The 24270-nt window shown below is 32.0% G+C and overlaps 1 protein-coding gene across 1 annotated transcript; it reads left to right on the top strand.

Moving 5' to 3' along the window:
* Positions 1-1157: 1157 nt before the first annotated feature.
* LOC139861668 (polyphenol oxidase, chloroplastic-like) lies at positions 1158-3140 on the top strand. The gene has a single exon (XM_071850126.1). It carries the CDS (start codon positions 1190-1192, stop codon positions 2966-2968), a length of 1779 nt encoding a protein of 592 aa, XP_071706227.1. The 5' UTR covers positions 1158-1189; the 3' UTR covers positions 2969-3140.
* Positions 3141-24270: the final 21130 nt, after the last annotated feature.

The following is a 24270-nucleotide window of genomic DNA, read 5'->3' on the forward strand; positions in this document are numbered from 1 at the left end:
ACTGTTTATTGATTTTGATTATAAATTGTTAAATACTGATAACAATAATGCAACATTATATCCAACGTAACATATGCTAATTGGTTTATGCTATAGTGTTGACTGTTGAGTCGACCGTTCGCGAGGGAACATAGACCTTACATATGTGTTAAACTTAATTACATGAGGGGTTCACATCTATGAGATTATATTATAATCTTAAACAAATTAAACACTTCAATTGTAAAACAAAAGGATACAAAGTATACATTTAGTGACATTTTTTAATTGTAATAACTAAATAATTATGGAGTATTGTGTTTCAAATTTCACGTTTATACATAGGTTCACGTTATCCGCTTTCTCAGAAAATTAGTCTCATCTTAATCAATTCCGTATACATATTTCTCACAATTAACTAATTAAACTAATACTACGTACTATGCTTATCCTTGGTGACAATCATCATCTACCTAATCCATAAGTTCTTGATATTTAATAATAAATCTTCACTGAATGTCTCTTTTCATATCATTTGATTAACTGTATATGATTTTTATAATCTTCTTACAAAGCATGTTATTCAAGATGATATTTTAAATTTGTAATATATCTGAATTATATTATATATAGTACACTACAATTTATGTTCCCTGATAATTTAGTTATAGTAAGATTCCTTTTATTTTCGAGTATTTATACGAGTATATATCAGTAAGACTCTTTATGGGTAATTATTTAGCCTCAAGTGCGAACTTTAGGAGTAAAAAAATACTTTCTTTCCACTAGAGAGCTGCAATGATTTCGGACTATTCGTAAAGTGAGTAATCGTCCTGAGATAAGCGGACTCGTAAAGTGATTAAAATAACCAAATTAACCAAAACATTCTTTTTATAAATAATTACAGTAATTGTTACTTCTATTAATCTATTTTAAAAAGGTACAAATTACAATATCACATGATAATATATTTAAATAATATAAATATTATATACATATAAATATAATTTCTCGTTATGTGACTATACATGGAGTATATACTAATTTTATAATTTGTCCCAGTGAACTGTAGATTAATTTTATGGCATTTAATTTGTTTATTACCGTCAACTTTGATAAATATGCAAAACTACTTTTGAAAAAGTCATGTTCCCAATACATTATATAAACATATATCAACCTTACACCATCATCAGTCCAACACATCACCATGGCATCTCTAGCACCACCACCATCAACCACCACCAGAAAAACCTTCTCTTCCTCTTCTACTTACTCCACCTCATTCTCCTTCAAATCATCTCAAATCCCCATTTCAAGAAACCAAAAAAATCGTCATGCAATTTCATGCAAAACCCTAGACAACAACAACAATGATCATCAAGATAACTCCAACAAAGTTGACCGGCGAAACATGTTGTTAGGTCTTGGCGGCCTATATGGTGCGGCCGCCACAATGGGCTCAAACTCAATAGCATTTGCTAATCCAATCATGGCACCTGATGTTACTAAATGTGGTGCTGCTGACTTACCACAAGGAGCTCAACCCATGAGTTGTTGTCCTCCAACTGCCTCCAAGATTATTGATTTCAAACTTCCACCCTCTGGGCCCACTCGTGTCCGTCCGGCTGCTCATTTGGTTGATAAAGACTATATCGCCAAATTTAATAAGGCGATTGAGCTCATGAAAGCTCTCCCAGATGACGATCCTCGTAGTTTCAAACAACAAGCCGCAGTTCATTGTGCTTATTGTGATGGAGCGTACGATCAAGTCGGTTTCCCCGATTTGGAACTTCAAGTTCATGGTTCATGGTTGTTTTTGCCTTTCCATAGGTACTATTTATATTTCTTTGAAAAAATTTGTGGCAAATTAATCGGAGACCCAAATTTCGCCATGCCATTTTGGAACTGGGATTCACCTGATGGGATGACAATCCCTAAAATTTACGCGGATAAGAAATCTGCGTTGTTCGATTCTTTTCGTGATGCTAAGCATCAACCACCTTCAATAATTGATCTTGATTTCAATGGGGTTAATGAGAATCTTAGTAAATCGAAACAAGTGTCTACAAATCTCACTATTATGTATAGACAAGTTGTGTCGACCGCAAAGACTGCTAGTCTTTTTATGGGTAGCCCCTATCGCGCTGGTGAAGAGCCTAGTGGTGGTGGATCCCTTGAGAGCCTACCACATGGTCCGGTCCATATTTGGACCGGAGATAGTACCCAACCTAATGGGGAAGATATGGGTAACTTTTATTCAGCGGCTAGAGATCCTATTTTCTATGCACATCACTCAAATATTGATAGATTGTGGTCGGTTTGGAAAACATTAGGAGGTAGAAGGAACGATTTTGCCGATAATGATTGGCTTGATGCATCATTTTTGTTTTATAATGAAAATGCGGAGATGGTCCGTGTTAAGGTTAGGGATTGTGTTGATTCCAAAAATCTTGGCTATGTTTATCAAGATGTAGCAACACAATGGATTGAAAGCAAACCAACTCCACGTGTCAAGAGGGTTTTGAGCAAGATCAAGAAACTAGGTTCGGCTCGAGCGGATGAAGTACATCATCGGTTTGCAAAAGATGTGTTTCCAACTAATCTTGATAAGCCAATTAAAGTCCTAGTTAAAAGACCAAAGAAATCAAGAAGCAAGAAACAAAAAGATGAAGAAGAGGAGATTTTGGTGATTGAGGGTATTGAAGTAAAGAGAGATGCGTTCGTGAAATTTGATGTGTTTGTGAATGATGAAGATGAAGGGACAAGCGCGACCGCCGATAAAACGGAGTTTGCCGGAAGTTTTGTGAATGTGCCACATAAGCATAAACATGGGAAGAATGTGAAAACTAAATTGAGGTTAGGGATAAGTGAGTTAATGGATGATTTGGATGCTGAAGATGATGAAAATGTGTTTGTTACATTGGTGCCTAGAAATGGAGGAGATGACGTGTTCATTAAAGGGATTAAGATCGAGCTTGAAGATTGATTGATTAAACAAGTGAAATCATGTTTTGATTAGTTATCATTTCCATTTTTAAATAAAGTTATGATCGATCGAGTTATTTGGTGAAAAATTGTGTGCCTTGCTTGTTTGACTTATTATCCAATGTCCGGATTAAAATTAAAACTACTTTTTATTATGCAATAAAATAAAATACATGTTTTGCTATATGTTCAAAATCACCTCATATTTGTTACGGAGTATTTGTTATTATTATTATTATTATTATTATTATTATTATTATTATTATTATTATTACTATTACTATTACTATTACTATTATTATTATTATTATTATTATTATATTATTATTATTACTATTATTATATTATTTATTATACATATACTCATTAGAGTGGGAGTTGGTGTCGTTCCAACCCAATTTCAAATTGTTTTCACCCCACTTTTTCACCCTTACAATTTTCACTCAAACCCCTCTACTTTGCTCATTCCTTAATTAGAGTGGGAGTTGGTGTCGTTCCAACCCAATTTCAAATTGTTTTCACCCCACTTTTTCACCCTTACAATTTTCACTCAAACCCCTCTACTTTGCTCATTCCTTAAATTATGCAGGGTTTAAACCATAAAATATCTCTACATCTTACAAAGCGTGTGGGTATATGCTAACGTGTAAAGTTGACCACCTTTTCAGGACTTCATTTCCACATGTTAATTCGAAAATTAAACCTGATTAATTAACCTAATTATTAGAAATTTACACGTGTACCAATAAAACACTTCCTTACATTTTCACAAACAAAACCACACCTCCTAATTAAACCTGCACACACCCTTTCTCTCTTTCTTCTACCTTCAAAAAATCCGGCATTCCTACCATCAATCATGCCCGATTGAATACGTCTGGTTGACCGCCGGCATCACTGAATTTTACGGCTGAATTTTTAACATCACACGGTACAAATTTTATGAAATATACCCAACTTTCGTCGACCTGCAATATTATCCGGTAAATACATCTGGAGGCGAATGGAAAATGAAACACCCTGCTCTTTTTTTTTTTTTAAATCACAGCGGAAGTCTTAATTCACATAAATACCCTTAGTTAATTACGAACATGATTATCACAAATCATTAGCTAGTTACTTATTACAAACAACCGGTGTTAAGTTAAACAACTAGTTACATATTTATAAAAGTTAAGACATCAGAGTTCGTCTTGTCAAACATATCGTCAACCCAACTCCCGTCCCTACCAGCACTAAGATCGAAAACCTGCAAGGGAGGAGGTGAGGGGGGTTAGCACGAGGCTAAGTGAATGGAATCATCTAACAGATCTAGCATACAGTACCAACTTGTACAACTACAGCAACTACAACAATCCATAACAGGCAACTGACAACTAATAACTAGCAACTATCAACTGGCAACATTCAACTAGCAACTATGCTCCAACTAGAGACTCGGCGGCTTGTACGAGCACACGACCACTAGCTGATCAGTCTAGCGTCTACCGAAAGTCCTTACTACTGAATCCCCAGTATAGTAAATCCACACGCAGGTGATGCGTCATTCAGCACTATACTCAACAAACAGTAGCCAACTGGACCCAACCACAACAAGGTTGACCTCTCTGAGCTGAACCTAACAACAATAGGTTCCAACAGGCAACTACAACTTGTGCACACAACTGTTAAGCAACTACCACTACGAACAACTGTTCCTACGACTAGCATGGCAACTCTACGATGATCATTATTACAACATATCTACTAAGCATAGCAACTATAACAGTATAACATAGTAGCACAACTTGCTACTGTATACTACACCCGGAGATAATCCCACTCACCGATTACCAGCAAATGAGAAGGTGTTCAGCTATCTAATCACTGAACCTTCTCTGTCTCCTTTTCTCCTGAGAAATACATATACACGAGTTAGGTTATGTCCATAAACACTAAATAACACAAATATAGAAATTTTGTCAGAAAATCTGTCCGCTAAAATTTTTCTCCTTAACACTTATGCACTTTTGAAATTTACATCAAAATCTCAAAATACAAACGGACAGCATAACGGCTAGAAATCAACACTTAGTAAAAATTTCACTGTCTAAGACCATCGGTCGATCGTCAGAGACTATCGGCCGATCGTCACTACTCCATCGGCCGGTGGACTACACCATCGGTCGATCGTTAAATTTTCAACCGTTCGTCGAAGGACTTCCACCATCGGTCGATCGTCTAGTCCGTCGACCGATCGTCTCACTCCATCGGTCGATGGTCAGAGACCATCGGCCGAGGGTAGTTCATCTGCAGAAGCTGAAGCCAAAGTGACGGGTTTCACCCAAATTCATCCAATTCTTGCTCTAGAGCTCGATTTTTACCTCAAAACTGATCAAATCTAAGACACTATACATCAAGAAACATAAACCCACAAGATTTGGACTCAACCAACATCAAATTTAACTCTTTTGACCCAAATTACCCACTTTGTAAAAACTATCACAAAAACCCAATTTTCTTGAAGATTAAATCATGAAAACTTGTGATTCTTACCTTGATAGAATCAGTAGATCATAAGGAACACGAAAATGTAAATGATTTGAGCTCAAGAACAAAGATTAGAAATTAGGGTTTGGTAGGATGGAGAGGTGAGTGAACGGGTGGTTTGGGGAATTTTCTAGAAAATGGAAGAATAACCCTCCCACCAAACACTTATGAGTCTTAAAACTCATACATCACAACACACGGGTATTTATCAGTTATCTGATATCTTTCGTACATCATTTGGCAACCCAAACGAAGTCCAAATTCAACAAACGAACCTGTTCTGTGACCCTTGTCACAAACTGGTCTCAACTAAATAACCAAATAATTATAAACATATAATTATTAAAATCACTAATTACACCATACCCTAAGGGTACAATGGTCATTTCATCTAGGCCCAAAACGCGGGTGTTACAGAAAACGTTCAAACCGATCCTTCCGAAACTCAGAAAATCAGAATTCAATTACGGCGTAATTGATTGAGGCCGCATTATCGTTGTCTTTAGGGTTTTGATTTTTTGGTCCCTTGATCAGATGAATTGTCTGGAAGATTAAAGTAATTTAATTATGATTTCATTGATTGACACTCTCAGGTATACCACATTTAGTTGAATTCTAAAATTCATTGTATTATTTTGTTTTAATTTTGTATAATTATAAAATAAAAAAATGTCAACATCAAAGTATGAACACACAAACTTATATAATTATGGCTTTCAACACCAGCTGATGCTCAAGATTTACGACTGCCATTTCAAGGTGGACTCAACTTCTATATCAACCTTTTATACGATTCATTATTCGCCAAATTATATGTTCTTTTTACTGCTGATTGATTTAAACTTTATTGTATGTATATGATCACTCCTATTTAATTATAGTGGTATGAGGATGAAGGGATTTAAGCCATAAAATATTTACTGTCAAAAAGGTTAAAATGTTATAAGTCTATACGAACACCAAATAAAATTAAAAAGAAACTCTTATACACCATGTTGAATAAATTACTTGCATCTCTTAATCAATATTAATTTGACACTAAGTTTAATATATTAGTCTTAAGTTGTTGGTTTGATGTATGCTCTAAATATTGCAATGTCATTTATACATATGGTAATTGAAGTCTCATATGCACTGGGAGTTTATTTTGGCCATTTAATATTATATGATGACATGTATGTTCTTTATTTATGAAGTTTTTTAACAATTCAGGTCATGTTAGACTTGGTTAGATTTGTTTACGAAGTTCACATTGATTTTTTGGTGCTGATATGTGACTAATTTTATGTTTTTAGTTAGTTGTGGAAGTTCTACAGTTTTCCTGAAACAATCTATTTGACCTATTTACCTTCACCTATTCGAAATGTTGAAGATAAGAATACAACTCATGGAATCAAATCCAAATGATTTGGATAAATGAAATTCTTATTGTGTTTATGCCTGAGTTTGTTTACCAAATGGTATTTAGTGGTGGCTTGATTTTAATCTTGGTAGATATTTCATTAGTACTACATTTTTAACTTTGAAAGAGATCCAGTTTGACACAACATTATCAAATTTGGAAAAAATTTCCATGCATTGCAGGTGGATTAATAGCAAACTTCCGTAACAATGCTCCATAGATGATGTATTATTCAACAAGGGAATTGCTTGGACATGCTGGGCAAGTTTGATGACGTGGCAAGATGGTCAAACTGTCCTGATCTGATAATGTGTCAAAATGGGTCAGGCTGGGTTGGCGGTTGCATCTGGTCTATTTCTTTCTCTGTCTTAATTTTGATGTATCTATCTAATCACCTACGTCCTAATTTTTTTTATATTTATTACCTGTCGGTTTTATGAATGGTTCGTCGAAGGTGGATTCACAACCAATAGATTCGGGTTCCGAAGAACTCGATGCTCTTCGAGGAAAATACATACGAAGATTAACTGCTGTAATTATCCATCACATGCCAGCCTTCTGGAAGGTTTCACTTATGTTTCAAGTGGAAAATTTGCGAAGGTAAATTATCTTTTATCATGTTAGGTAAATTATTAATTTAAATTTTCTATTATGCTACTACCTTATCCATTAAGTTTCTCATAATAGGTGAGAGACAAAAAAAGTTCAAGTCACTCTCTTGATGAAGTGTCTGGAATGATTCAGAATACTATATCAGCTTTTGAATCAAAGGTACATTTTATTTGATACATGATCTTATCATTATGAATCTTTCAGTTGAACTATTTGGCAATATATATATATATATATATATATATATATATATATATATATATATATATATATTATGATATTAATTTTCCAGGTTCATAACACTTTTCTTGATCTTGAAGAGTCGAATATTCTTCTTCCATACATGAGTGATGCAATCACTAATATATCTAAAGCTTGTGAAGCTTTTGATTCAAAAGAATCGGCACCTTCAGTTGCAAGTGTCTTGATTATGAGTGCAAATTTCAAACAAATTTCAAACCTGAACAAGATCGATTTTTGGATTCCCCTTTTTTACTCGGTTGCAATTTTATCTAGATGAGGACTCTGATACTTTAACTTTGTTCTCCAATCTTATTGTGTTTCTCAGCTTCTTTGACTATTTTTTTTACTTAGTATACTAATATATTTTTTATTATATTTTATTACAGGTGTACTAAATTTTATCGGGATTTAGGAAATGGTAATGGTGTTTGCAAGCACTGTTCAGCAACATTTCGGTTTGATGAGTGGGTTAAAGCGTATTCTTCTGATAACCACATTCATTTGTGATGAGCTGGTAAAAGCGTATTCTTGTGATCCACCGTTTTTACAAAGGTTTTCAGGTATATGTTTTCGATTTGTATCAGTGATGTTTGATGACTTGATGTTTAATCATTTTGTTTATAATAATTTGAACGTTTCGTTTTAATATGTTTCATGGTCCTCCTGACCCGCCCATTTAGCTAGCTACACAAACATAAAAGCATGAATGTAACTAACCAACTGTAACAAAACAGTATTTGATGTACACGTCTGTGACGTTGCACCTGTCTTTACAGAGCCACTCTGCACCAGATGGTTTGTTTTGTAACTTTATGACTTTCTCATTGTAATATGCTTTTATCCATGCTTGCTGTTTTATGCATTTCAGTGTCTCGCTGTTTTAACTATTTGGGTGCTATTTCGTGTTTTGTATAAATTAGTCGAAACGGGTTATGTTTCATCTGTAATCGGCTACTAGGTTGAACCAAATAATTTGGCTAAAAAGAGACTGGTTAGTCTACCATTAATCTGCTTAGTACAATAAAGTCTTAATTTTTTTGTCAAGGTACAACTGTTTTTTAGAGGTGAAGTTGTTATATCATCAATTGTCAAATTGTTGGTTTTAGAATTGATAATGCAAAACCAGCCACTTTGAATTAGCTTTCTGCATAAGGTTTGTCTTTTTGTGGGATTCAAGTTCCTGCTGTATTTAATTTGCAATGTTCTTTGTGCTTCTATGCAATAATTAATGTATGTCTTTTCCTCCTCAAGATATTGTAATAGCACACATTTTAGGTGTTATATGTCTATTCCATATTAATGTACATTAAGTATATGTTCATATATTCGAGTATATATATGCTCATTTTGTGATTTGACGCACTCTGCATGGAACCTCTAAATGGAACATGCTTACCATCCATATACTAGATTACTAGCCATACAATTATTTATTCGTGTATCGATCAACACACACGCATGTGTGTGCTATGTATATTTTTTTTTTTTTTTTTTTTTGCTTTATTTTGGTTTTTATTAATTTTTTGGGGTTAATATTATGATTAAAATAAATAATAAGGTGTTTATATTGCTCAGAGATCATGGCTGTTGAAAGCTTTTCATGCCAGAATTGCACATGGGCAATGTGACATCATCCAACTATCGGGAAGTGTGTCTGATACGGTTATATCATAACCCGATTCGGTGATGGAAACGAGTCAAGATATGGTTGTGATACCTGCTATGTCTCATTTTGAGATGTTGTTTGGTGACCCTAAATTCAACTTTTGGGTGCTTTTCTTTTACTTTTGGGTGCTATTTCAGTTATGCAACTTTAGGTGATGTACTTACATATGAAGTTGCTACTGTCGGTCATGTGTTTTGTGTTTTGTTAATGTCGGAGTTAGTAGTCTTAATCTATGTTTTTTGTGTAAAGCAAAAAAATTAACCAAATTATGTTTATTTCATCTACAACAATACTTGTGATACTCTCTTTATCATACCGTTAATTGATATAGTATAAACGTTTCCAGTTTATTTGATTAAGAGTCGCCGTGCAACGCACGGGCTCTTAAAAGCTAGTATGAGTATAAAGTGAAAAATTAATATTTAATTCATAAACACCTCACAAAATTGGAGTGGGATTTGGTGTCGTTCCAACCCAATTTCAAGTGGTTTCATCCCACTTTTTCACACTTACAATTTTCACTCGAACCCCCTACTTTGCTCATTTCTTAAATTATGCAGGGGTTTAAACTATACAATCCAGGGGTGTAAAGTGAAAATTTAATATTTAATTCATAAACACCTCACAAAATACACCGCCATCTTTAACGAGCTATATATTCATGTTCGGCGCGAATTATTGTCCACCGACACCACCATTAAACTCTAAATAATATTACGAATAAAACGCGACTAACTACGTTCGAAACGAACACTTTTTCAAAAACGCTAACCACAACGACATCTAAAACGGATCTTAACACATGGGCTGTTTCTCTCTCTGTACATACACACTACCACGTTAAATACGAATATGCAGGCCGAAAGCCCCCGTCGCATCGATCGGGCCGATCAGGACTAGTTGTATCTAATATTATCGATCATATTCTCTCTCTCTATATATATATATATATATATATATATATATTTTTTTTTTTTTTTTTTTTTTTTTTTTTTTTTTTTTTTTTTTTGAAAGGCAATGTTAGTGGTTAGCTCACGAAGTTAATTCACGAAAATCCCCCCCCCCCCGAGACTCGAACCCTGGTCTCCTCGAACACCATGTTAACATGGTGACCAATGAGGCAAAGCCCCATTGGCATATATATATATATATATATATATATATATATATATATATATATATATATATATATATATATATATATATATATATATATATATATATATATATAGTTTAAAAAAGTCAGCCTTCACATTAATTAGATCATCTTCATGTTTGTTTGTGTGTTTGAAAGTTTCATTAACATAAACCAATTCTGACTAGTAAGTGCAATAAACATTCAAGCATAATCATTGCCTAATTTTTTTTAACTAATATATATCTATGAGACCATTTGTTACGAGGCGTTCTCTGAAACTTTCTCACAAAAAGCACACTTAAAAAGCTCGTTATGCACGAGGCGTTTATTAGACCACAGCCTATGGTTCATCATACACTCGTTTTTTTCGAAAATCAACATTTTTGTATTATAGAACACGAACTAGTACCAAATAAGTGACACCTAAATGTCTCGAGGAATTACAACATTACACACGCGAGCTAGATACAGATCAAACTCAAAACTCAATCTAAATACATACTATTTGGTCCTTGCATAGGGAGCTGATGATGTAGCGTGAGGGTACGAAATAGTATTATTTTTAATACAAAATACTACAAAATATGACACAAGTTTTATTAATTTACGGATGGGATATACCTAAACCTTGCTACAACACTATAGGCAGTGTACCTAATCGTAGAGTAGTGTAGTTTTTAGTAAGTCCGGTTCGTTCCACAGGGAGCTGGTGAAGTTAACGCTATATTATTAAGTTTATTTGTAAAAATATATATATAAATAAGTAGTAGTATTATTATAAAATGGGGGTTTTACCGTTTAATGACCGGTTTGTCAATTTTAAGCGTAAAAATAAATGACAAAAATTAAAGTGCGTAAAATAAAATTGCGAGTAATAAAATGACAGTAAATAAAGATACGATGAGAAATATAATAAAAGAATTATGCTTATTTAAACTTCCGTAATCATGATGTTTGACGTGTTGATTTTAATTTATTATCATGGGTTAATTGTCCTTTGTCCTGGTTTATTTGATACATCTATCTGGTTTTTGTCCATAATAGTCCATCGGTCATAAATATAAAGTGCGAGTATCCTCGTCAAATTACCCTTATACCCGAAGTCAAATATTCCAACTGATTAAGGATTTAAACTGTGACGCAGTTATCACTTCTGTCAACAATTACACCAGTTATCACTGTATGTAATCCACCCCTGTTTTAATTAGTTTATGAATATTAATTCATCCACTTGATCAGAATGAATAATCAATTACCCAACCCAATTGATTAATTAAATGATTATAACAGATTCCATATGAACATCACTAAATAGGACAACCATAATCATTATTAATTATTAGGTTAATTAATTTGAAGATAGGTTCGACAGACTCCAATGAGTTGTCACTCAATTAGACAATACCCCCCATCTATTAATAGTCAATAGTTCAATTTCCACAAGTGTCGGTCTTTTGCCCAAACCTTAATTATGGTACAAAGCCCAATTACCCAATTTTAGTAATTAGCCCAACATCATGATTACTTCGTTTTAAATAAGCATAATAATAACTTAGCTACGAGACATTAATATAAAAAGGTTGAACATAACTTACAATGATTAAAAATAGTGTAGCGTTACACGGACAGAATTTCGACTTACACACTCAAACGATCTCTATCATAAATCTTATTATTATCATAATTTAAAATTAAAATTAAGATTATTGTTATATCTTATTAAGTTAACATTATGATAGAGATATAGAATATAGATATTGATAATTGATATTGATAAATAAGAAAAAGATAGAAAAAGGTGTGTTTTTACATTACGATTACAAAGCCTTTTATAGGCGAATTTAGAAATTGAATTTTCACTTATGACCCCTGAACTATGCTCAATTAACAACTTTTTATTATTTAATATTATTCTTATTATGAATTATTTAAATATTATATTTTATTCTTGTGCATAGTTGACTCGTAATTTTTACACCGTTGCGTCGAGCGTTGAAAGTTGACTCTGGTCCCGGTTCCGGATTTTCGAACGTCCTTGCGTACAATTTTATATTTTGTACTTTGCGTTTTGTAACTTGTACTCTTGTCATTTTTAGACGTTCCTCATCAATAATTTGAACCTTTTTGATTGTATCTTGTACTTTTGAGCTTTTTGGACCTTTGTGTCTTCAATTCGTCGTTTTCGCCTTTTGTCTTCGCACTTATTTAAAATAAACGAATATTACTTGAAAATGGAACAATTGCAACTAAAATCTTGTCTTTCTTGGGGGATTTTGCTATGAAATATATGTTCCTTTTTAGCCTTATCAATATCCCCACACTTGAGCGTTGCTTGTCCTCAAGCAATACAGTCTTGAAATAATATAATACATCACACGAATCACTTCTTTATTCTTCACACTTTGTACATCAGTGATTTTGATAGAGCGGTATAAACAATGATAGTAACGATATGGTTAAAGGTGGGTGTGTCATCCACAGTTGCCTTGGGTTAAGGACAACGACACTTGCAATCAAATAGCCGATTTACTTTCGGTTTCCAAAGCAAAGTGCACATTTGAAAGGCGGTTTACAGTCCCACATGACTATAAAAATTTAGATCCTTTAAGGAAATTGGATCTTTATGAAAACATTTGATCTTTTGAAAATTCAAGCTAGATTTTACCCTAGACAAGTTTTCTGATTTGATCCATCATCGGTGTTGCAAAATATATTTGTGGATCAATATTTTGGCTAAAACTTTTAGGTTCGTGTAATCCACTGCTATCCCGGTATCGGAAAGTACACATCCAGTTTACTTGTTCCGTATATTATCTTTCGGTAAACTACCGTCCGGTTGTAAAGGAAAGCGATGAACAAGAAACTGTTAAGGCAATGTCCCGTGACATGCAGATGATTATGGTCTTATTAACGTGTCGGATGCTAGAACTATCCTTGGTAGGAGCGATAGTAAAGATCATCCTATAATTTTTCGGTCTGGCACAAGGTCCTGTCTCCGACCATGCTATGCAACCACCGTTCTTACGGTTGACACCCGATTTGGTTCAGGTGACCTAATGAATTCAAGGTGAATTTCTTAGGATTTTACGTTCAATGGTAATGAACGCATTGAAAATGGTTTTTCAGAAAACAAATCGGTTTGTATTTTTGATCAAAATATTTTCTCGTTCATGCTCGAGTTTAGATATCATCGAATTCCATGAGTTTGAATTCTCAATCTTTAAGGTCAATCTCTAGGATTGAGTATTATCAGTCTTAAAAGCTGATTTTTAATCTTTAAGGAGATTATCCTTTTCCGGGGATCTGATTCATTAGTCTTATCAAGCTAATTTGCACGGTGCCTCCCCATTGTACGAGATAAATCCTTCTCATGGTTAGGATAAATCTGACCACTTGGCGACCCTGTTTGATGCTGAGGTCCGTGGATTTCCTGCTGATTTTAGAGATGACTTTTCTAGATTTTTCGTCAACCTACAGCTGGTCTGGACGACAACTTCATGATCTAAATCAAGAAGCGCGTGTCTTTTTCGGAAGACTTTACTTCCTTTTAATGATGAAATTGATTCATCGTGTAGATCCATCTTTCTTTCAAATGTATTACAGTAAACCGGGTAAAACTGATTAGTATCGTCCAAAGCAAAAGTACCTGCAATAATCTTGTACAAAAATATGTGATATATGTTTTAAATTGAATAACTTGGTACATTCTTCCCACACTTAGTTTCTTTCTTTGCCTTTTTATTTTCTTCTATTTCATTTTAAATGAATTCAAGCGTTTTAGGGTGTTTCTCAATTTATGTCCTTTTCGAGGTAACGATAATTTCGGTATTATCACCTAGTTTTCACCGTTCATAAATATGTATAAACATGATTTTAAATTCATTTAGTTGAAAATTTTTCAAATTTTCACAAAATTTGGCAAATAAACTAAGTGCAAACCCGAGAGAATTTATAACTCTTCCCCACACTTGAGATCTTGCAATGCCCTCATTTGCAAGAAATCAGTAAAAATTTAAATTCATGAGGGTGATTAGTGTAGAAAAATGATTAAAAATACCGAGTTTGCAAACATATTGTTGTTATTTCACATTTGATATTTTGTTTCTTGTCGTCAAAATTAGTACCTTTTTCTGAACTTAATGACAGTCTTTGAAAGTGCGTTATTTTACCCTGTTTTGTATATAACATAAAATACAAACATACATAATTTTGAAGTTGAGTATATTACCCCACGTTCAAAAATTTATAAAATCTAATATTTTTTTTTTTTTTTTTTGCATACTTTAAATCAATTAAATTAAAAATAATGATAACAAAATTTGTCGCCCCGCCCTCGGGTAAAGTAATTTCGGTTCAACTACCTAATCTTCAACTCACGACGAATTTTAGAAATCATTTTTTTACTTAATGAAATAAAGTAAATTTTGATTTTAAATTCACACAAAACTTAAATTTAAAAAGCATATTAATTTCATATAAAACCTACAAAATAAAAAAAAAATCAGAATGGGGGAGAAAACTAGTTCTTTAGTGTCTGCTAGCGGAAAAGACCAATCGAATTCCATTCTCGGAACTACACGAGAACAGAACAACTAACTCCAAACAGCATTTTCTTTTTAGAACATTTGAATCTCCCCACACTTAGGTAGCCGTGGTGTCAAAATTGTGATTAACTTCATCGTTAATTTCTCTTGGTCCATAATCAACTTGCATATCCGTGACTTTTTCTTTAAGCCATTGGTCGGATTCCTGTGTAATATCCACAATTTCAACTAGTTTCTCCTTTTCTTTAGGTGATAGATTGGATACTAACCGGTTACATAACTTAAAGTTCCCCTTGGTTCTAGCATCGCGAATCCGTTTAATAAGTTTCTTCATTGAACTATTAATAACGGGATCATTTAATTTCGTATCAACAACGGGGTTCTTTGTTATCATGTCATCATTAGGTGTTACTTCATTTTCCCCACACTTAGGCGTTTCATTATTGCTAAGTATTACCGTTGGAGTTGGTAAAACAACATGGTTCTTACCAATTGTTTTTACTGGTTCAACGGTTTTGGTTGGTGGAGATTTAGTCTTTCGAATCATAAAGGTGATCGATTTGTCACCACTTTTAAGTGTCATTCTTCCATTTCCTACATCAAATAACGCCTTGGTGGACGCTAAGAATGGCCGACCTAAAATTAGAGGAATGTTTGGGTCCTCTTCTATGTCAATGACAATAAATTCGACTAGAAAGGTTAAATTGCCTACTTGAACGGGTAGGTTGTCAGCAATTCCAACTGGGTGCTTAATGGTTTGATCAAAGAGTCGAACACTCATATCCGTTGGACTTAACTTACCTACACCTAATCTCTTATATAAGGAAAGAGGCATAACACTTACACTTGCACCTAAATCTGCTAGTGCATCATACATGACACAATCACTAAGTAGACAATGAACAATAAATTCACCCGGATCACCTACCCTAGGTGGAGGTTTTGGTGGAACTGTCTTCACCGGGTTTATATTTACGGCTTTTGTTTCTTGCACTTTCTTATTCTTTTTCTTCTTCTTCTTTCCAGAGGTATCACAATCTTTATTACCTATCACTTGCTCATACTCAACTCCTTTTCTTGGAAATGGGATGGGTGGTTTGTATGGTTCCACCACTGGCTTTACATACTCGGGTGGTGGTGATGTAACTTCTTCATTGTTACTCACATCTAAAACCTTCCCATTTTCTGGAGCTGGTTTTTCAGAATTCGTTGAGACCATATTAACATTCTCATTCCGAGGATTTACTTCAGTATTACTCGGTAGCTTTCCTTGTTCCCTCTTACTCATCATGCTAGCAAGAGTACCTACGTGTTTTTCTAGATTCAAAATGGAAGCTTGTTGAGTTCTTAATGACTGATCAAATCTCTCGTTCGTTTGGGTTTGAGTTTCAATAAATTGTGTTTGAGATTCAACTAGCTTGAATACCACGTCTTCCATATTTGACTTTTTCTCTTCGGTTTGTTGTTGTGGTTTATATAAGCCAGGTCTTTGTTGATTGAAAGTGTTGTTTTGAGTTGGTTGGTTATTCGGACCTTGTTGGTTATACCAGTTATTTTCGGGTCCTTTTGGATTGTAAAGAATGTTTTGATTTCGATTGAAGTTTAGCTTTGGCGGTTGATAATTATTTTGATAATTATTTCCAGGCCTTTGGTTCATATAGGAAATATTCTCTCGTTGTTCCAATGTTGGTTCAATGTGACAATCTTTCAATAAGTGTGGTCCACCGCATTGCTCACAATTGATTCGTATTGCGTGAATATCTTTATTCATCTTTTCCATTCGTCTCTCGAAAGCATCTATTTTTGCGGAAACGGAATCAAAGTTATGGCTAGAATCGGCTCTAGCCACTTTAGATGAACGAAAAATATCTTTTTCTTGGTGCCACTCATGCGAGTGGGAGGCTGTGTTATCAATAATTTTGTAAGCTTCAGTTGCGGTTTTCTTCATAATGGAACCACCAGCTGTTATGTCGATGTCTTTTCGTGTAGCAACGTTGACACCTTGGTAGAATATTTGTACTATTTGATAAGTATCTAAACCGTGTTGAGGACATCCTCTCAACAACTTTCCAAATCTTGTCCACGCCTCATATAGAGTTTCATTTGGCTTTTGCGCGAACGTAACAATTTCTCCTTGAAGTCTCACGGCTTTGGATGCCGGAAAGAATCTTTTAAGAAATTTCTCAACTAAAACATCCCATGTGTCAATCGCCCCTTCAGGTAACGATTCTAACCAATCTTTGGCTTCTCCCTTTAAAGTCCAGAGAAACAACATGAGATAGATCTGCTCATCTTCCACTTCTCGGATTTTGAATAGTGTACAAATTCTTTTAAACGTACGAAGGTGTTCGTTAGGATCTTCATTCGGTGCACCACTGAATTGGCATTGGTTAGTTACCATGTGTAGAATTTGTCCTTTGATTTCATAATCTGGCGCATTAACTTCTGGCTTAATAATGGCGTGACCTTGGCCCGTGCGTGTGGCTCTCATTCGATCTTCCATACTTAGATGTTCCGTTACTTCCATAATTGAATTTGTTGAATACGAATCACTAGAGGATTCTGATTTAATGGTTTGTGGCTCAGGAGGAATAATTAGTGGTTCTGGATCTTGGAATTGTCCCTGAATATTCTCCGGATTCTCAATTGTGAGGTCGGGTTCAAAAGATGGATTATCGGAAATTTGAGTTGGAGTTCTTGGTCGACTAGATGATGATTCTAAAGAAAAATCAACGGCGACAATATTGGCTAGATGTCTTGATCGAGTTATAGGTGGTGAACGTATGAAAGGTGGTGAACGTATGAAAGGTGGTGAACGTTTTACTCGGTGCATTCACTGAATATCCTATTAGTTATAAAAATAGAAAAACTTATACAAGTTGTCCAATTAATAGACTTTTCTGATTTTGCTCACGTTTCGAATAGCCAAAAGATGCAGCAGAGGGGCAGGATTCGTTTGGTCTCAATATAATTGAGGACTGTTTGGCTCCAATAACCCGGTCCACGTACAAATCCAACTATTACTACGAACCAGAAAATTTTGATGTCTATCAATTTAACCACTTAAAATAAATTTTTGTAATTTTAAGAAATTTAGATAAGAAGTAGAATAAAAATCTATGTCCTAAAACTAGAATAGCGAGAAATAAGAAAGAAAAAGATTGCGCGTCGAAAAAGGTCGAAAAATAAAAGGTCGAAAAATAGGCGTCGAAAAATAAAAAAAAAGAAAGTAGCGCGAAAAACGGCGTCGCAAAATTCTAAAGCACCTAAAACTTAGTCTAAGGAATAAGCACTTAAGGGATTTTACGGCAAAGCCTAAAAATTCTAGAAGTAAAAATAACTATGGCAAAACTAAACTTAATACTAAAAGTTGCGACTATAGTCTAAAAATCTAAAGGTAATAAAACTAAAAAAAAACATTTTTTTTTATAGACAAAATCTTAAAAAAATATATTTTTTTTTAATAATTTTTTTTTTTTTTTTTACGTTTTTTTTTTAAAACGAATTTTTTTTTCTAAAAAAAAACGTTTTTTTTTTTTACAATTTTTTTTTTTTAAAATGATTTTTTTTTACAAATTAATACTTTTTTTATAATTATTATTTTTTTTTCAAAACTTTTTTTTTAATTCATTTACTATTCATGAATAGTAAATGAAAAGAAATTAATTAATTTACTATTCACATGAAAGCGACATGATAGAAATTATTAATTACAATTTACATAATATATCCCTGAAGTATTTAATAAATACGACTTTTTAAAACTTTTACGATTCAAAATATATTCTAAAATATTATTATATTATTATATTCTATTTCAATATTATTATATTATTATATTCTATTTCAATATTATTATATTATTATATTTTATTTCAATATTATTATAATTAAAAATATAGCGTTTTAGCGCTCCCCGGCAGCGGCGCCAAAAACTTGATGATGTAGCGTGAGGGTACGAAATAGTATTATTTTTAATACAAAATACTACAAAATATGACACAAGTTTTATTAATTTACGGATGGGATATACCTAAACCTTGCTACAACACTATAGGCAGTGTACCTAATCGTAGAGTAGTGTAGTTTTTAGTAAGTCCGGTTCGTTCCACAGGGAGCTGGTGAAGTTAACGCTATATTATTAAGTTTATTTGTAAAAATATATATATAAATAAGTAGTAGTATTATTATAAAATGGGGGTTTTACCGTTTAATGACCGGTTTGTCGATTTTAAGCGTAAAAATAAATGACAAAAATTAAAGTGCGTAAAATAAAATTGCGAGTAATAAAATGACAGTAAATAAAGATACGATGAGAAATATAATAAAAGAATTATGCTTATTTAAACTTCCGTAATCATGATGTTTGACGTGTTGATTTTAATTTATTACCATGGGTTAATTGTCCTTTGTCCTGGTTTATTTGATACATCTATCTGGTTTTTGTCCATAATAGTCCATCGGTCATAAATATAAAGTGCGAGTATCCTCGTCAAATTACCCTTATACCCGAAGTCAAATATTCCAACTGATTAAGGATTTAAACTGTGACGCAGTTATCACTTCTGTCAACAATTACACCAGTTATCACTGTATGTAATCCACCCCTGTTTTAATTAGTTTATGAATATTAATTCATCCACTTGATCAGAATGAATAATCAATTACCCAACCCAATTGATTAATTAAATGATTATAACAGATTCCATATGAACATCACTAAATAGGACAACCATAATCATTATTAATTATTAGGTTAATTAATTTGAAGATAGGTTCGACAGACTCCAATGAGTTGTCACTCAATTAGACAATACCCCCCATCTATTAATAGTCAATAGTTCAATTTCCACAAGTGTCGGTCTTTTGCCCAAACCTTAATTATGGTACAAAGCCCAATTACCCAATTTTAGTAATTAGCCCAACATCATGATTACTTCGTTTTAAATAAGCATAATAATAACTTAGCTACGAGACATTAATATAAAAAGGTTGAACATAACTTACAATGATTAAAAATAGTGTAGCGTTACACGGACAGAATTTCGACTTACACACTCAAACGATCTCTATCATAAATCTTATTATTATCATAATTTAAAATTAAAATTAAGATTATTGTTATATCTTATTAAGTTAACATTATGATAGAGATATAGAATATAGATATTGATAATTGATATTGATAAATAAGAAAAAGATAGAAAAAGGTGTGTTTTTACATTACGATTACAAAGCCTTTTATAGGCGAATTTAGAAATTGAATTTTCACTTATGACCCCTGAACTATGCTCAATTAACAACTTTTTATTATTTAATATTATTCTTATTATGAATTATTTAAATATTATATTTTATTCTTGTGCATAGTTGACTCGTAATTTTTACACCGTTGCGTCGAGCGTTGAGAGTTGACTCTGGTCCCGGTTCCGGATTTTCGAACGTCCTTGCGTACAATTTTATATTTTGTACTTTGCGTTTTGTAACTTGTACTCTTGTCATTTTTAGACGTTCCTCATCAATAATTTGAACCTTTTTGATTGTATCTTGTACTTTTGAGCTTTTTGGACCTTTGTGTCTTCAATTCGTCGTTTTCGCCTTTTGTCTTCGCACTTATTTAAAATAAACGAATATTACTTGAAAATGGAACAATTGCAACTAAAATCTTGTCTTTCTTGGGGGATTTTGCTATGAAATATATGTTCCTTTTTAGCCTTATCAGGAGCAAAAACCAAAAATAAAACACATGAAAACTAAGAAAAACAAGAGCACGATTTTGAAAGCCAAAGTAGCAAATCAATCTTCTTCTTTTTGTACCGCAACGAGATCCACTCAAAGAATTTTAGTTGAATTTCCAACAATGTATTCGCAACACACCATGAAACCCTCGTGAAAACCTTCAAATTTCGGTGCTTCCAAAGGATATACCTCTAATGACCCGTCCTAATCCATCTGGACGAATACATTACATTTGGTACATCGCGAGGTACTTGACCTCTATATGATACATTTTACAAACATTGCATTCGTTTTTAAAAGACAAACTTTCATTACATCGAAAATTGACGGCTTGCATACCATTTCATAATATATCCAACTATAATTGACTTAATAATAATCTTGAAGAACTCGACGACTCGAATGCAACGTCTTTTGAAATATGTCATAAATGACTCCAAGTAATATCTCTAATATGAGCAAATGCACAGCGGAAGATTTCTTTCATACCTGAGAATAAACATGCTTTCAAGTGTCAACCAAAAGGTTGGTGAGTTCATTAGTTTATCGTAATCGATCATTTCCATAATTTAATAGACCACACGATTTCCTTTATTCAATAATCATACACTCGCAAGTGTTTAAACATCATTCATAAGGATTGAATACCTGGTAACCGACATTAACAAAATGCATCTAGAATATCCCCAAACATATAATCGAAGTACTAAAGCAGTTCAAATTCTCTAACTGGGGCGGGTCAAGCCCCATAGACCTATCTTTAGGATTCGAGTCAATTGGTGGCAATTATAATAAACACCAATTCTTAGGTTGCCAAGTTCAACAAGGGCGATATCCGGTATAACGATTCAACCATAGAATGTAGTTTCGATTACTTGTGTCTATTTCGTAAAACATTTATAAAAGCAACGCATGTATTCTCAGTCCCAAAAATATATATTGCAAAAGCATTTAAAATTGGAGCAAATGAAACTCACGATACTGTATTTTGTAGTAAAAATACATATGACGTCATTGAACAAATGTAGGGTTGGCCTCAGATTCACGAACCTATATCATTCATATATGTATTAAAACATATAACAAGTTCATATATTAATAATATTAATATACTTTTTATATTTAATGATTTATATGTCATGTTTATTAAATAACTTAAATATATTTATTCTATATATATTTAATAATTAATTAATACTTATTAAAATATAATACTAGAGTTAGGTTATCTTATTTAAATATGGTTTTATATACCTAATAATTATTTTAATAATAATAATGATACTAGTAATAATAATAAAAATGATAATAATAATGATAATGCTAATTATTATTAATGGTAGAGTTAATAATAGTGATATTAATAATTAATAGCTCACTTAAATCATAATTTTATCTATAGTTTTTAAATATATATATATATATACACTTAATATTATTTAGCAAAATATTATTTTCATATTCGAAGTTTCGAATTAACATTTGTAACAATACTTTTTAAATCATGATTTTTTTTACTTGAGCTTAATTATATTACTTAAATCATAACTTAATTATAATAATTTTACGTTATAACATTCTTCATAATATTCTAATATCTTAAGATCTTAACGGTTTTATGTATGTACGTACAAATATATATATATATATATATATATATATATATATATATATATATATATATATATATATATATATATATATATATATATATATATATATATATATATATATATACTTTGTTTATCAGATTCATAACCATAGTTGTGTTACTCCTATCTTAATCAATATACACTTTATAGTTATATACATACTTAACTTATTCAATCACAAGATTTTAGTTCATAAACTTATAATACTTAATGATAATAATCTTAAATCTTAATAATAATAATAATAATAATAATAATAATAATAATAATAATAATAATAATAATAATAATAATAATAATAATAATACACATATTAGTAATAATAATAAGAATAATTATAATATTTATAACTATGATAATAATAATAATAATAATAATAATAATACTAATACTTATAAAATGTTACTAATACTAATATTAATAAAAATAATAATACATTGTGTTATTTACTTAATAACACTAATAACAATAATCATAATCATAGAATAACAATACTTGTATCGATATTAATAATAATGATAATAATACTAATACTACTTAATGATATTATTTAGTAATAACAAAAATGATAGTAACATTAATACTATTATTTTTTTTTTTAATAACAACAAATATTAACAGTAATAACAATAACAAATAACAATAGTAATAATAATAATAATAATAATAATAATAATAATAATAATAATAATAATAATAATAATAATAATAATAATAAATAATTAAATTAGCTACCTTGATGAAATAGCTCAGAAAAAAAACTGCCATCAGTTGGGCTCGAACCCCCGACCTCCCGTTAACCCGAACTATCCCCTAACCATTCCTCTACTTCGGTTTTTCTGATTTCAAACACATATTAAATTTACTTAACTCCTTTTCTGTTATCATCTTCTTCTCCATCAATTTCAATTCGACCAAAGGCAATTCAACCATAGCAATTACCTAATGAATCAGTTTTTAGATTCTTAAACTAAACGATAATGAACCTCTGTGATATCGATGATCAACAAAAACTGGAGAGAAAATATATATATATATATATATATATATATATATATATATATATATATATATATATATATATATATATATATATATATATATATATATATATATATATATATATATAAATAGCAGTAACAAGAACACAGTATAACTCAAGAACACTCAAACCTCACTTTCGAATTTAAGACAGTTTTTGACAAAGATTAAAACATGAAATAGGTTTAAAATCATCCATAAAAACTTTAGGAATCATCAATTTAAACAGAACTATAACTCAGATTACGAATTTGGATTTTAACGAAAAGGTTGACTTTTTAAATTTTAAACTTTGACATCGAATTTCAACATCAATCGAAGGAATTAAAGTTTGAAAATTTGCAGGTAGTGTAAATAGATGATTCCTAACACTCGTATATGGTTAAATTTTAAAGAATGAATCGTAATTGAGTTGTTGCTTAGAACAAGTCGCGAACAGAGATATACCTGTTTTTCTTCATTTTTTTCTTATTTAATTCCTCAATTAATGGCAGTTTATAGAATTTGAATAATTGATAAAGATAATGGAAGATCGAATGATTTTCTTAATAGCTTGAATTAGTCGATTGATATGTAAAGTGATGTATGTGTCGACAGGATTTCACAGGTATAACCAAACTCGATGGGTAGAAACAAATAAAAGCAAATCTGATAGTGATATAAATAGATACATAACACACGTAATATATATCAGTATTTTTGTTTATATATTTGTATTTATTTTTATATATCTGTTA

The sequence above is a fragment of the Rutidosis leptorrhynchoides genome, chromosome 8 (assembly GCF_046630445.1).
Source record: "Rutidosis leptorrhynchoides isolate AG116_Rl617_1_P2 chromosome 8, CSIRO_AGI_Rlap_v1, whole genome shotgun sequence".
Lineage (NCBI taxonomy): Eukaryota > Viridiplantae > Streptophyta > Magnoliopsida > Asterales > Asteraceae > Rutidosis > Rutidosis leptorrhynchoides.

Coding starts and splice junctions, on each gene's coding strand:
- LOC139861668 (XM_071850126.1), top strand. CDS start 1,190: ATGGCATCTCTAGCACCACCACCATCAACCACCACCAGAAAAACCTTC.